Source organism: Saccopteryx leptura, chromosome 13 (genome assembly GCF_036850995.1).
Source record: "Saccopteryx leptura isolate mSacLep1 chromosome 13, mSacLep1_pri_phased_curated, whole genome shotgun sequence".
Classification (NCBI taxonomy): domain Eukaryota; kingdom Metazoa; phylum Chordata; class Mammalia; order Chiroptera; family Emballonuridae; genus Saccopteryx; species Saccopteryx leptura.
Window position 1 is genome coordinate 24,685,285 of NC_089515.1, and position 15,846 is coordinate 24,701,130.

At 49.2% G+C, this 15,846-nt stretch overlaps 1 protein-coding gene across 2 annotated transcripts in view; it reads right to left on the bottom strand.

Moving 5' to 3' along the window:
- Positions 1 to 6,772: 6,772 nt before the first annotated feature.
- Positions 6,773 to 15,846, bottom strand: part of WBP1L (WW domain binding protein 1 like) — a 72,818-nt gene continuing 63,744 nt past the window's right edge. For both annotated transcript variants that reach the window (XM_066355963.1, XM_066355964.1), the window contains exons 3-4: positions 12,531 to 12,692; positions 6,773 to 10,343 (exon numbers count right to left, since the gene is read on the bottom strand). In XM_066355963.1, coding sequence (XP_066212060.1) covers positions 9,595 to 10,343; positions 12,531 to 12,692 — 911 coding nt within the window. In that variant the 3' untranslated portion in view covers positions 6,773 to 9,594. The remainder of the gene's footprint in view (positions 10,344 to 12,530; positions 12,693 to 15,846) is intronic.

The following is a 15,846-nucleotide window of genomic DNA, read 5'->3' on the forward strand; positions in this document are numbered from 1 at the left end:
CACCTGGCCAAGCTTTCAGAGAGAAGAAACCAGGGCATCCTCTGAGAGGAGGGAGGGAAGAGGTTTTCCATCACAGCAGCACCTTCTCCCTTCAGAGAACTAGTGCACCATTCCCTTCACTGGCCAGTGACCCCAGCACCTTGCTGAAAGCCCGTAGGATAGTTTGTAGACAGCTGTAGCTGACCCCAGCCTCCATCACAAGCAGGCTGGAGAGATACAGACACCACAGTGAACTGATGGGAATGGGTTAAACTGGAGACCCCCCCTCCCACTGCCCCTTCCTCTGCTCCCATCAGCTGGCTACTGGCCTAGTGCCAAGCTACCCACAGCTCAAAGCAGGGGAAAGCGGGTTGGCTGGGGAAGAATTAAGTATTCCAAATTTGCTCAAAATTTGAAAAGTATTTTGCAGACTAATGATGAACAGACAAATAACTAGCAAAGGGTCTAGTAGTTCAAGCACCAGGCGAGAGTAACTGGGATGGAAACATTTACTCTCCCACTAGTGAATCAGATCACTGACTGGCAGGAGAATGAGACTAGCCTTTCATTTTGAAGATGACAAAACTGAGGGCCAGTGGGGTGAGCAGGGGATGGGGCAGGGAGGTGACTTGCTCTAAGTCCCACAGCTACTAAGCAGCAGGGCTGGGACCAGAACCCAAGACGTCAATGATACAGGATGAAGAGCCAGATATGCTCTCCTACCTGGCCCGTGTCCATGCAGAAGGGCTCTCAGGCGTCTGGCCAGGAAGAGGACAGGGCTGAGTGTCCTTCCAGGAGATGACCTCGTGAACTCTGACTCCTGCCCAAACTGCCCTTCCCCTGCCTGCAAGGCCGTCGCCCACTGACCTAAATCCTCCCCACCAGAGTCTCGGAGTGAAGCCTCAGGACGTATTTCAGGACCCCCAGCCCACCATGACTGTCCCGCGTTAGCCCTCAGGGTCTGTTTCATGGTACTAAATCCCACGTGCCTCTGAGCACCTGCCTGTTCTCAAAATGGGTGTGGTGTCTCCAAAGGACACTGTGTACCCCTATATCTCTGGAGTTCAAGACTGAGCCCTCTCAACCCCGGCCAGCTAGCTCAGTTGGTCACAGCGTCGTCCTGATATGCTAAGGTTGCAGGTTCAATCCTGTCAGGGCTCATACAGGAATCAACAATGAATACATAAATAAGTCGAACAACAAATCAATGTTTCTCTCTCTCTCCCCCTTCCTCTATCTCTAAAATTAATAAATAAAAATTTAAAAGTCTAAGCCCTCTTGCCTGACCAGGCGGTGGTGGCAGTGGATAGAGCGTCAGACTGGGATGCAGAGGACCCAGGTTCGAGACCCCGAGGTCGCCAACTTGAGTGCAGGCTCATCTGGTTTGAGCAAAGCTCACCAGCTTGGACCCAAGGTCGCTGGCTCGAGCAAGGGGTTATTCGATCTGCTGAAGGCCTACGGTCAAGGCACATATGAAAAGCAATGAACGACTAAGGTGTTGGAACAAAAAACTGATGATCGATGCTTCTCATCTCTCTGTTCCTGTCTGTCTCTATCTATCCCTCTCTCTGACTCTCTCTCTGTCTCTGTAAAAAAAAAAAAAAAAAAAGTCTAAGCCCTCTTGTGTTCTTTATCCTGCACACCTCACCTGACAAGTAGGTTAGTCACGCAAGAGGACTGAAGCAAATGCTCTACGTCACTTGGCTAATTGGTCCAGTGATAACTGGACTCCATCTCCTTATTTGGAAGGAAGCTCAGATCTTTAGACAAGCTGGAAGGTCTTTGCCAAGATCCCGGTCACCTGTCAAGCCTCAGACTGCCATTAACCAGTGAGGTGACGGTGAATAAACATTGACTCACCGTGCTCTGGCACTGGTGGTGGGGAATAGTCCTGATGTGTAGTGTGTGAGTACCATGATGTAAACACTTCCACCGTGACTGAGGCAAGCCACCAATGTGATGTCACTGACCACAGAGTTGGGAAGAGATGCACAGTTGTATTATGTGTTATTTACCATTATATTATATAGTAAATACCATCTACTACAGCTCATAAAATTCCTGACAATTTCATAATCAGCTCTTGGAGCTAAGAGCTGGCCTCCTAGGAGAAGTGAGCTGGCCAGTTCTTCAGCAGAGCAGCTCCCCGCAGTCCTCATTCTGAGGGGAGGGAACCCCGCTCTGGTAACCCTGGTGTGGAGCATGGGTGGGTGAGGGGGCGCTGGTCGGCCTCTGATGGCCACAAAACCTGAAGCAAGCGAAGAGTCCTCTCTGTAGGACAGGAACCAATCACAGAGCGAGGTGGAGAGGACCCAGTTCCCGCCCCCAGACTCCAGGCTTCCTGCCCTGGATCTTAGGCCTATTGCTAGCTTCTTGAACCCCACCTTCCTCACCTGTACAGTGGGGTTGCTTACCTCCTGTGCTGTCCATTACCTAAGGTTCAGTGAGGGTAAAGCAGCAGAGGTCCTGTGAGCGGGAGTCCACACTGACCACAGGTAGAGGTAAGAAGTCAGGCTGTGAAGGCGAGTTTGGCGTTGTCAGTTACAGATGGAATAACCGTGGGCAACTTACCTGGCCCTCTTAAACCCCAGCTTTCCATCTGTAATATGGGTGACTGAGGTGTGCGTAGAAATAGCACCAGCAACCTCAGAGTGTTGCTGAGGACCAAATACGTAAGGTGTTTAGTGCCTCCCCATAAATACTAGCGTTTTGTCACTGCCTGTATCCAGAGCCACAAAATAAGTCCTTCTTTAAGGGTTTATACAAACCTCCCAAAGGCAGCTGGCTTGGTCAGGAGGAGGAGCATGGGTGTCCAGACAGTCCCTCCGAAGGACAGGACGTCCAAAAGCCTGCTCGGGCAGCCCCAGAGGGCCCTGCTGCTGCTCCCTCCTCCCCTGCAGGGCCAGGGCAGGCTGGCAGCCAGGAGTCAGGGGAGGGCCCTGAGACAACTTTTCCTGGTTCCCACACTGAGGGTGTTTTGTAACCTTTCCGGGATTGGGTCTCTTAAGACTTCTTGGTGAGATGTGCAATGAAAGGTCAAACTGCTGAGGAGTGGGCTTACACCAAGTGAGGGGCGACTTCAGATCAGATGAATCCCCGTTGCCCTCACCAGCCACCCAAAGCTCTCTTTATCTCCTCAGAGGGAGAGCAAAACCCTCTTGCAAGAAACAGACACAGCCTAACCAGGTGGTGGCGCAGTGGATAGAGCATCGGACTGGGATGCAGAAGACCCAGGTTCGAGACCCCGAGGTTGCCAGCTTGAACGTGGGCTCACCTGGTTTGAGCAAAGCTCACCAGCTTGGACCCAAGGTAGCTGGCTTGAGCAAGGGGTTGCTCGGTCTGCTGAAGGCTTACGGTCAAGGCACATATGAGAAAGCAATCAATGAACAACTAAGGTGTTGCAATGAGAAACTGATGATTGATGCTTCTCATCTCTCTCTGTTCCTGTATGTCTGTCCTTATCTATCCTTCTCTCTGACTCTCTCTCTGTCTCTGTAAAAAATTTTACAATCTTTTCAAGAGATCACACCTCCCCGTGGAAGCTGAGCTGATCTGCAGCGGGCACCACCTGTCCCGAGCAGACCATTCCAGCACAGAGGGGCCAGTTAGGAGAAGCCTGGTTTTGAGCGGGGCCTTGGAGGGCTACGGCAGTGCAAGGGGGAGGGGCCAGGGGATGACGTAGCTTCTGAGGAAAGGGTGTCTGGCTCACCTTTCACCAGGCCACTCTCCTATTCAGTATACCTTTCTCTGGTTCCTTCTCATACTTGAAATTTCTTCAAGTGACATTACAACTATCCCACCAACTGGTGGACTGCCTGGGCTTTGGAGTCAACTGATTTGGGTTCAAACTCTGGCTCTACCCTTATCAGCTGTGTGATCTTGGACAAGTTAATTAACACCTCTGAATGCCTCAATCTCATCAATCAAGCAGGAATAAAGACAGTTCACATGGCAAAGGGCTGTTTTGAGGCTAAAACTTAAAATTGTGGGTAAAGGCCCTGGCCAGGTGATTCAGTGGACAGAGCATTGTCCTGGCATGCCAAGGTCGTGGGTTCTATCTCTGGTCAGGGCACATAAGAGAAGCAATCAATGAATGCACAACTAAGTGGAACAACAAGTTGATGTTTCTCTCTCCCTCCCTCCCCCTCTCTCCCCTTCCTCTCTCTCTAATCAATGGAAAATAAAATTTTAAATGTAGGTAAGATGCTGACACAAGTCCCAGCATTGTTATAAATAGTCAACAAATGAAACAATAAAGACAAGTTATTTTTATTACCAGCTTACCCCTTCAGCTTTATCTCCTGTCACTTCCCAGAATGCAATTATCTAGAACAATTAAATTGCTCACAGCTTTCGACTTGACAGCCATACACACCCTCCTGTTTGAGACCTGCCATGCTTCTTGTGCTTTTCAGTACCTGGCACACATTGGGCACTCAATAATCTACAGACTGAACATTGGCCTAGAATTCCCTTCACACCTTTCTTCACTGGACAAGCTTAGTGCAGGAGTCTCTGTTCCAAGAAGGCTGCCCTGAACCTCCAGGTGGGCACATTCTCTTTCAGAGTCCTCTGCACCAAAAGCATAATGGTACTGTTTATGCGCCTTTCTTGCTCTCTACCAGGCATCCCCAAACTACGGCCCGCGGGCCGCATGCAGCCCCCTGAGGCCATTTATCTGGCCCCCCACCACACTTCCAGAAAGGGCACCTCTTTCATTGGTGGTCAGTGAGAGGAGCACTGTATGTGGTGGCCCTCCAATGGTCTGAGGGACAGTGAACTGGCCCCCTGTGTAAAAAGTTTGGGGACCCCTGCACCATTGCTCTTCTAAAGAGGAGGAAGGTTTAAGGCATATTTACATTAACAATGCCTAGCACATAGCAGGTGCCCGGTAAATGCTCAGCTCTTAAGGCCAGTCACTCCTCAGCAGGGTAGAAACCCTATTTCCCAACACCTCCCAGGACCCACTGCCTTTGCCGGTAGGTCCAGCCACAAGCAAGTTGCCAGCAGGTTAGCCCAACAGTCAGCTCCTTCCTGCTCCTTCTCCGAAGTGAAACTTATTTTTCCCTTCCCGTAAAACAGAGGAAACTGGAGAATGGGGACTTTCTTGAAATTCTTGTTCATCAAAGATACTCTGGTTTGTGCTTCAGAAGCACTGGTACTGTCTCCACTGAAAGTCACCTGGGAGATGAACTCAGTGACCAGAGCATCAAGGGCACATGCACAGTCTCTACATGCAATCTGTAAATGTACGTTTTTCTGCCACTCAAATATATTTGATTTTAAAAGGCAGGGATGAAGTATTCCTGCAGTTCTTCCCTGTGCTTTTAAAACAAAACTGACTCCAGATGCTTTTGGACTCCCTTGGGGTTACTTGGAGGAGCCCAACAGCTTAGACAGACCAAGGAAGCAACCATTCCACTTAGAGTCACTGAAGGGCCAGGGCAGTGTCCTCTGGCCCAGGGTCAAAGATGGCAGAAGGGACATGTCTGGCTTACACTGGACTCTTGGAAACAAGTGCTGACGGCAGAGTGAACTCAAGCTATGGGAGAACGTGCTCTGGCCGCTGCCGGCATCCCTCGTGTGACACTCCACCCGGGGAGGCAGGGAGCCCTTCCGGGAGGGTCTCACCTTGTCCTCTTGTTTTGCCCACCTGCAGGCTGCCCCAGACTTGCTGGGTTTGGCTATTTCTTCCCTTTGAGCAGGGACTGAAACCTGACTCCATGTTCTAACAGAACAGTCTTAAATTGAGAGTAAAATGACAGTGAGTCCTAGGAAACAAGCATTGCCCCATGATGGCAGATGTTGGCATACCAGTGCCCCCCCCCACCTTAATCAGTTCTGAGTTCCCTGTCTGGTATTCAAGACCTCAAACTACCTCCTGTGGCTCTCCAGTCTCTGAATTTGTACTGCTCACTACAACTCTACCTCATCCTATTAGCTATGTCACATGGGTATGTTTTTGTCTTCCTAACTCTAATTGACTTCTAGAAGGCACGGAGCCTTGTCTTCAATATTTCTTTTGCATTCTCCTTAGCATCCAGCACAGGCTGCACACCATGGGGAAGACTCGCCACTACCTATCTTGCATATTAAATTCCAAGGCCAATGCCTGACTGCTGGTGGCACAGTGGATAGAGCATTGATCTGGGATGCTAAGGTTCCAGGTTCGAAAACCCAAGGTCACTGGCTTCAGCACAGGCTTGTCCGGCTTGAGTGCAGGCTCACTAGCTTTGGGTACAGGGTCACCAGCTTGAGCCCAAAGGTCACTGGCTTGAGCCCGAGGTCACCGGCATGAGCAAGGGGTCATTGGCTCCACTTGACCCCTTGACTGAGAAGCAATCAATGAAGAACTAAAGTGATGCAACTGAGTTGATGCTTCTCATTTCTCTTGCTCTTAAAAATATATATATTCCAAAGCCAAGCACCCATCCATGTTTTTATCATATTAAGAGAGATTTCAGAGTGCTTGCTTCCTTTTGAATGTCAGGTTTTAGCTCTGAAGTATCTGACAATACTTGTTTCTGCTTTTCTACATCTGATCTTAACCTGTTTGTGGGACTTCAGAGCATTGAAACAGTAGCTGTATACCCTCAGCAGAAAGCCTGGCAGCAGCAGCAACAGTACCGGCTTGCTCCCGGTCTGAGAGCCTATCCTTATCCGCTATGTGACTCCTCTCAGCCCGTGTGGGGAGGGGAAAAGCACACGCAGTTAGGAAATCTGGGGGTGTGACTCCCTGAAGTCTGAGGTGGAGGAAAAAGGTACAAAATGCTTTAAGAAAAAGGCACAGCCGAGCTTTTGGGATTGATTTTATTTGGGCTTCTCACAGTGGTTAGAGCCACACTGTCTTCAGAACAATCACAGCACAGGAAATGCGTCACCGAGACTGCCCAGAAAGGTCTGACCAGCTGAATCTTATTGCTTAAAATACACATATTCACAATAACTGACAAATGGTGATGTGCCTCACATAGGAATGTGTTAGCATTTGCAAATCTGACTGTAGCACCAAACCCTCGACCAATCCACTCCCTCTCATTCATCTGGAAAACCAAACAATCAAATCTCCCTGGCCTCTTAACTAGACCCTCAACTCCCCATTTCCACCTCTCTCTGCACACAGGGAAGCCTCCTGGAGTGGGGACAGCCTGGGACTGCTGTAATCAAGCCCAGCTCCGCCGGTTCCATTATTTTCTTCAGCCTTAAGGGTAGGGTGCTGCAGTAAACCTGAATACTCAGTTCCCCACTCTAACGGGGGAAGGAAACGAAGGGCCAGAGCTCATCCATTTGATCAGTTAACTGAAGGAGGATTCATTTTGGTAAAACTGGTTCTCCCTGGAGACACTTCAGTGAGTTGTTTGGGATTTTTTATTTTTAATGGTGGAAGAAAAGGCCACCAAGGGCTGCTGACGCGCCCGCCCACTCACGCCACACGCCGGCTGGCTTGCGTGCACTGGACCGCAGCAGAGGGAGGTGAGCCCTGTGTCTGCCAAACCCTCCTAGCAATTCTGGGCAGGGCTGACATCTGGGCCACAGCTAGTCCAAGCTTGTCCCTGAAGATCCAATTAAGCTTCTGTCTAAAGTTCCACCTTCACCTTGTGTCTCGAGTGGTTGTGAAAACCCCCGAGGGGGCTGATACCGAGGGCGAGGAGCAGCGGAGGGAGGCAGGCAGGTTCAGAGCACGTTTCCACTTACAGGGAACAGAACACAGGCCTCCGAGTGTCCACGGAGCAATGTGCAAACTGCAGTGATGGGTAGAGTACAACCTCTACTTCGAGGACAGTGTCTCTGGCAAACACTGGGGACTGCCGTCGACAATGCTGCTGAATACACCCGAGTACACAGTCAGACATTTGTTCAGTAAACAGTAAATGCATAAAATAAATTACCTTGAGAGGGCCATGTTTGCTCCAAACGTGTGGTTAATGTGAGCAGATGGCTGCCATTCAAAGTATATTCACAGGAAAACAGGGCTGGGGGCTCATACACAACGAACAGACACACACAGGTTATCCAAAACATTGTATACGGACTTCACTTTGTTCAACATGGATTTTGGTTTTGTGGGCTCCAAACGCAGACATTTGTTCACCTCACAGCCTTGGATTTGTCTGTTTTTGTATACATATATATTTGTTTCCTCTCTTCACAACGTCAATGCCTAGTCTAAATGTCATTGTTCAAGAGGGGGAAGGACCAAACTCTTCATATGAACAGGGCTGGGCAGGGAATGTTCGTTTGGGCTGTTTGCTTTCTCCCTTCAGATTATTCTTACCAAAGCTCAACTGGTTATCTGAAGCCAAACTACGGTAATAAGGATCCAGTAACCCTTCACCCCCCTCCCTGGGCCACCAGACTCTTTACATAGGAGACAACAATGACTTGTTACCCCACTCACAAGGGGTAGGGAGGAGGGAAAAGGCATGAAACCACAGATAACCAAGGCATCGTTTTCCAAGTGGTCAGTTAGAAACAAACAAACAAAAAAACAAAAAAAAACTTATTCAGAATCAAGAGAAAATACTGTGAGAGCCAGGCTATGGGGCTGCCCTTCCTTAGGACCCACAGCCTTATTTGTTCATTTAACAGCGAGACATGAAGGCCCGCTGACCGTGCTTGGGTGGGGGGCGGGCCCTGGTCACAGAATACAGGGCAGAGACTAGAAAGCTGCAGCTCTGCCCGCTGCCACGGCGGGAGCCTCCCGCGCCCCTCGGAAGTCCCAGAGCTGCCTCCACCCGACCCGCACGCAAACCATCTCCTCTGGCTCGTCCGCGCTGGCTCTCTGCCAGCCCACCTGGGAAAGCACTGCAGGCTCCCCTCTTCCTAACAGAATTCTTCCTGCCCACTGGTGAAGTTGTTGTTTTCAACTCGCTTTGGTTCTTTTTACTTTTTTTTTTTTTTTTAAGAAAACCTAGAGAAGGCAGTACACTCGTCCACACCTGAACCCATCTGCAGCCAGCCCGAGTGTGCGGCAGGGCCCCTCAAGGGTGCTGTGATGCACCGACCTCGTCACCTGGAGCTTGGGAAGGCAGCAAGCCCTTACCCACCTCCCACACAGCTGCCTGTCAGCTCCCCCCCCCCCCCACAGGATTAGCCCACGTCCAGTTCTGCAGACACTGGCAGCGAGGGGGGACATCACCTGGGTCTCCGTGGGCTTCCTTCACCCACGGCTGAGACCCACTGCCTCTCCCGGACGACAGAGCAAGGATCTCTTACACTAACACCAGAGCAAAAATACACACCATCACCAAGAGTCACCTCAGGGCACAGTTTCAGTCCCCTTCCTTGGGGACTTCCTAAACACACATCTCTGCCCCAGGCAGGTGGTGAGATGTGACTTGGAAAGGAGAAGGAGAGTGGGGCAGGGAATGAGGAATGAGTCACAGAACCAACTTCTCGGCCCTCCACACACTGTGCTCCTGTGGGGAGAGGCACCCACACCCCAAACAGTACCTGGAGACGTAGGAAAATGCAGGAACAAAGGGGGGAAAAGAAAGAAAGAAAAAAAGACTCAAGTGGCTGTACCACTTTCTCCGAAAGTCACTTAATGCTTGTCCCGTGGTTCTCCCCACCCTGGTTGCTTTGCCAAGTCCTCAGGTGCAGGCAGGGCCTGCTCTAGCTGGGGGAGCTGCTGCTCTGGGCATTTGGGGAGTCCTGCTCATTGATGGTGTTCAGCAGCAGGCACGCGGGTGGCCGTGGCAGGTGGGGGTGCCCGGGATCTCGGACCTGCTCCTCGGAGGGCTGGCAGAGGCCTTCCTCCTCATCACCGGGGGGCCGCACGTGGCAGCTGTCGCAGAAGTCCAAGGGTCCATCCAGAGCGTCATCGATGAGTGTGTTGAACTCTTTGAGGTCGTCGTCATGATGGCCCCGGTTGCACACACACACCTCAATGCCTGAGTCACCCGTGAAGCGGCGATGTCTACCAGGCGTCTTTTCCTTGCTGTCAGGGAGGGCGCTGCCCTGGTGGCAGCTGTAATCTTTCAGCAGCTCCTCCTTACACTCGGAATCCTTGTCCAGGAAACCCCCAGGGGCCAGCTCCCCCAGGCCAGCCACCGAGCTGCTGGGCTCCATTCCAGTGGCTTTGGTGGCTGCCAGGTTGGCTGGCACTTCGGAGCTGGAGGGTTCAGGGTCAGCAATGATGCTCGGGGGTCTTGTGCTGCTTCTGCTGGGCCCAGACAAGGGGCTGCTCTGCGCCCCCTGGGAGCCCCTGGTGGGGTCGGCGCCTGGGGGGCTGCCGCCTGCGGGAACACACTGTGCAGACAGCTGCTGCTGCTGTAGCTGGAAGGCACTGTATGGTGGGGGAGGAGTTGGAGGCCGGTTCACCACTTCCTCATAAGGAGGTAGTAAGTAGTTTGGCAAAAACCCTGAAATGGGAGGTAGGGAGGAGAAATTACTGCACTGGCAATTGTTAGGACAGAGACACTAAATATAAGTCTCTTCCCACCCCCAGCATACCCACCGAGTGAGAGCTACAGCTCTTGGTCCTGGGCAGGGCAGAGGGCTGTGGGAGAAACCTAATCTAGCTTCTTGACACCCGAGATCCCCTAAAGCTGCCTCACAGGCAGACTTCTGTCTGTCTGGTCTGGAGTGAAGCAGAGGGTCATGCCAACTTGGTGGGTGGCCAAAGGGTCATTTCTTCCTGGAATGGACCCATTTCCAAATGCACACACGTCTCACATCTCAGTCACTGTCCTCCATCCACGTCCTATGGGCCTCAGGGTCAGGGACCAGAATTTAAGATTCTCTGATCACTTCTTTCTTCCCCCGCCCTTACTGATATTTGCCAAGCAGAAAGCCTTTTCCTGGAAGATTAGAACTCTATGTTGTCTTTCACTCTAGCGTGGCTGGAGGTGGTCTGGAAAGACAAGGCAAACCTCATCCTGACTCAGATCAAGAGCAGGTGGTTTAGGCCTGACCTGTGGTGGCGCAGTGAATAAAGAGTCGACCTGGAAATGCTGAGGTCGCCGGTTCAAAACCCTGGGCTTGCCTGGTCAAGGCACATATGGGAGTTGATGCATCCAGCTCCTCCCCCCTTCTCTCTCTCTGTCTCTCTCTCTTCTCTCTCCCTCTCTGTCTCTCTCTCTCCCTCTCTCTCTCTCTCTAAAAATGAGTAAATAAAATTAAAAAAAAAAAAGAGCAGGTGGTTCACCAGCGAAGGATAGGATAAAGGGCCTGTCATCCAAGGTGTATTAAGAACATGCCAGGAGAGTTATCATTTGTGTTGAATGCCTTCAGGCACTGATCATTTAACTATAATAGAACAACAATTGTTAGCAGTTATTGAGCAATTACTATATGCCAGGTACTGTGCTAAGCACTTAATCCTTCTACAGGTGAAATCCCACATTTGTGATCACTTTTTTCTATAGAACACACTGCAGAATGGCTTTGGACAAGCTGCACAGCTAGGCCTCCACTGACTCTTTGAGAAGTCATAGGTATGGAGGCCCAGGGAAGTCAGGGGAGTGCCCTTCATTGAGTCACTCAGAAAGTCCCAATGTCACCAACATCTCCCCTTTCATGGCAGCCTCTGCTCAGCATATAACAGGCAGTAAACAAAATGGGAGGATTTGTGACCACTGAACTCTAAATATTTTTTTTTTCTTTGTATTTTTCCGAAGTTGGAAACAGGGAAGCAGTCAGACAAACTCCCGCATGCGCCCGACCAGGATCCACCCGGCATGCCCACCAGGGGGCGATGCTCCACCCATCTTGGGGCGTTGCTCTGCCACAACCAGAGCCATTCCAGCGCCTGGGGCAGAGGCCACAGAGCCATCCTCAGCACCCGGGCCATCTTTGCTCCAATGGAGCCTTGGCTGCAGGAGGGGAAGAGAGACAGAGAAGAAAGAGAGAGGGAGGGGTGGAGAAGCAGATGGGAGCTTCTCCTGTGTGCCCTGGCCAGGAATCGAACCCGGGACTCCTGCACGCCAGGCCGACGCTCTACCACTGAGCCAACTGGCCAGGGCTGAACTCTAAATCTTAATTCATTCACATCATATACAATCCAACCCCCTGCCTAAAAAAATCTGCTAAATGGGGTGGGGGGAGGGGGTAGAGGGATTGAGCAAAAACAAAAAATACTCATAGACACAGATTGCTGGGGAGTGGGGGGAAGAGGAGGTGGAGTAGGGAACAGGGGGGATAAATGGTGATGGAAGGAGACTTGACTTGGGGTGGTGAACACACAATTCGGTGTACAGATGATCTGTTGTAGAATTGGGCACCTGAAACCTGTATAATTATGTTAAACAATGTCACCTCAATAAATTCAATACAAAGGGGAAAAAATCTGCCAGAGAAGCAGAGTCCTGGTCAGAACCAGCCAGTAGAGATTTGGAATGGCCCAGGGCTTCAAGGAGCTGCAGCCACAGCACTGGCTCCTCTATGCTAAATGGGACCGCTCCCAAGTCCTATTCTTTGAAAACTCTGCTCTGCACTGGGCAAGGAGGCAAACCCCCAGTGCCCATGCGTCGGAGCCCTAGCCAATGACACGCTCGGTTTGTGTGTCCTGCGCTCCCCAGGGCGGGGCGGGGTGCTTTGGGTGTACGTACTGAAATAAAATGGCAGCGCTGAGTAATTGTGGGCTTCCCGGTAGGCAATCAGGTTGATTTCATGTTGCCGCTGCTGGGCCTGAAGGCGGTGCTTGGCTCGGCGGTGGTGGCAGACGCAGCAGCAGCTCAGGATGATTATGATGGTCCACACCAGCCAGAACCCTGGAGGGGAAGGAAGACAGAAAGGCGGGGACAGTGAACACCAGTCAGGGGGGCAGAGTTTGGAACAGGGAGATCCCTAGCAGTGCCACCTGGTCGGAGCCCACACTGTCAGGCCCCACTCAGTGAAGTCACACTTAGAACCTGCATTCAGTTTTCATAAATGTCTGTGCCAGAGTGAAAGACACGTGGCAGGGAAGAGGGCAGGACTATAAGTGACAGTGAAGGAGGTCACTCACTCTGGGAGCCTCCAGGGACAACGGGGGAAGGGAACGCAACTCTCCAGCACCATTGGTCCTCCCATATTTTAGGTTTGGTGGGCATTATATATGCTCCCCATTTATTCATTTATGTTTATTGATCAATCAATTGATTTTAGAGAGAGGAAGGGAGAGAGAAAGACAGACAGAAATATCTATCTGTTTCTATATGTGCCCTGACCAGGGATCAAACTGGCAATTCCTACATATCAGGATGGTGCTCCAACCAACCAAGCTATCTGGCCAGGGCAAATATGCCCTTCCTCACTCTCTCTTTAAAAAAATAAATAAATGTAATGTGTATTGTACTGACTTGAGAGAGAGAGGGAGGGACAGGAATTGACCTGCTCCTGTGTGTACTCTGACCAGGGACTGAACTGGCAACCTCTGCACTTCAGAATGATGTTCTAACCAACTAAGCTATCCGACCAGGGCTTCTCTCTTTAAAAAAAAAAAAAAAATTTAAGAGTTTATTTGAACAAAAGTTGACTCAAATTTGGCAGCGATAAACCAGAAGTGGTTGGGAACAACCCACTGGAAGAAGTTGGGGAAAAGACTTTCATAGAGAAAAGGAAGGACATATTTGATTGGCTGTAGCTTAAGCATTTGCATTATTTGGAAAAGGCTGGTTGGCTGTGCTCCGTAGTCCTTAGGTACTGATTTCCTCACCTTGAGGCGTTCACAGGCTCAGGCTTCGCTTTGTCTACATTGGCTGCTGAGGTCTTCCTATCTGAAGAGCTCTCTGAGAAAATGCTTCACCTTCTTGGTGCCCATCTTCTCCCATAGAAACTGACTTCCTGCAGCTGACTCCAGGCTGCTCGCCAAAAGCAGAGCCTCTCAAAACCCCAACTCAGCTGATTAGCTGCTGCAAGGGGACCTCGGAAGGGCTGCCTCATAAACACATTCTCAGGTTTCTCCTGATACCACCAAAAAGATCTGGGCTTTTCTCTCCCGTGTATGTCTCTATAACAGAAGAGCCCCTTCTGTACAGTAGAGGTGGAAAATTCTAATTGCCTCAAGTCCATGTCTTCCCTAGGGAGTGCAAATGACTTCCTCGGCTCTTGATATAATCTGGTACAATTCCATCTCCTACGGTCACACAAAGAATCCACTCCCACCTCCTCCTGCCCTGCTGTGGCCTTAGACTCAGGGCGACGAGCGGCCTCCCCTTCTTCTTCCCTGCTCCAGAGAGGGCGAGAGGAACAGGGGAGAAGGCCCACGGCCTCTTTGCCCCAGCTGCATTATTTCTTCTCATTTCCCACTGGTTCGCTTGGATAGTTACTCAGAATATCTTGGCAAAACCCAATATAAGACCCTTCTCCAAATTTCAAATGTATGCAGAAAAGTACCATTTAAAATTTTATTTATTGATTTTAGAGAGAGAGGAAAAGAGAGAGAAAGACACAGAAACATCAATCTGTTCCTGTATGTGCCTTCACCAGGGATTGAACCTGCAACCCAGGCAATACAGGACGATGCTCTAACCAACTAAAGTATCCAGTCAGGGCCTAAAATTTTTCTTTAATTAATGAGCAATTTTGATTAAAAAAAAAAAAAATATATATATATATATATATATATATATATATATATATATGTATATGGGGGGACTGGAATGCAAAACATAAAGATAGTGACTTTTTAAATAGTGAGATTAAGATAAACTTTAATTTTCCCAGTTATTTTCTTCTTTCAAATTATAAACCAGAGCCTGACCAGGCGGTGGCGCAGTGAATAGAGCATTGGACTGGGATGCGGAGGACCCAGCTTCGAGACCCTGAGGTCGCCAGCTTGAGCACGGGCTCATCTGGCTTGAGCAAAAGCTCACCAGCTTGGACCCAAGGTCGCTGGCTCCAGCAAGGGGTTACTCGGTCTGCTGAAGGTCCGCAGTCAAGGGACATATGAGAAAGCAATCAATGAACAACTAAGGTGTCGCAACAAAAAAACGGATGATTGATGCTTCTCATCTCTCTCCGTTCCTGTCTGTCCCTATCTATCCCTCTCTCTGACTCTATCTCTGTCCCTGTATTTAAAAAAATAAAAAATAAATATATATTATATATATAAAAACTGGAAACAAAGTAAAATAAAATATCTATGATTAATTTGATTTCTGCTGGCTTTTACTTTAAAAATTAATAAATTTCTGGATGGGTTTTTAAATTCCTCTGGAAATATAGTCATACAATAAAATAACATGAGTAATTAAAAATTTATTCATATACTAAAAAGCGTATTACAAGACAGTAAAGTATGATCCTAATTTTTACTTTAAATATATAAACATGCAGAGGAACGCTCTGGAAGTTAATCATGAGGTTATTCCAGGACAACAGGGCAATAGATTTTCTGGTTTCAGCTCCCTTGGTTTTTTCTTTTGTTATGTTTTGGGGTTTTTTGCTTGTATTCATTTCCTAATTTTTCTAAGATGAACATGTACTTCTTTGAAATTAAAAAATTTATCTGAAAAATAATTTTAAAGGTGAGTTGTTAAGTGAGAATAGATTATATTCTTGTTCATTTGTTCTCATTCCTGAATAACTTCAATATTTTTCCATTACAAACACTACATCTATTTTTTATCGTCTGCTTTCTAGTTATAAATCTGTGTTAAGAATCTGTTAAGTATTTCCATATGTATCTCTTGCCGGACTGAGTTAACATTGTTGTGTTGTTTTTTTAACTCCATTCTCCTTACATACAAACTTATAAATGAATAGAATCCTGACTTTTTTTCTGTTTGTATCAAAACACAATATTCTGAAAGATCCCTCTGACACTGAGGGTGTAGCCCCTGGCAACAGCTCTCCCAAAACTACCTTTACAGGCTCCGGCAAGCTGGGTGGCACCTAACTGCTTGCGGGACATGTACGTGTTCAAAGGGAATTTCTGTGGAG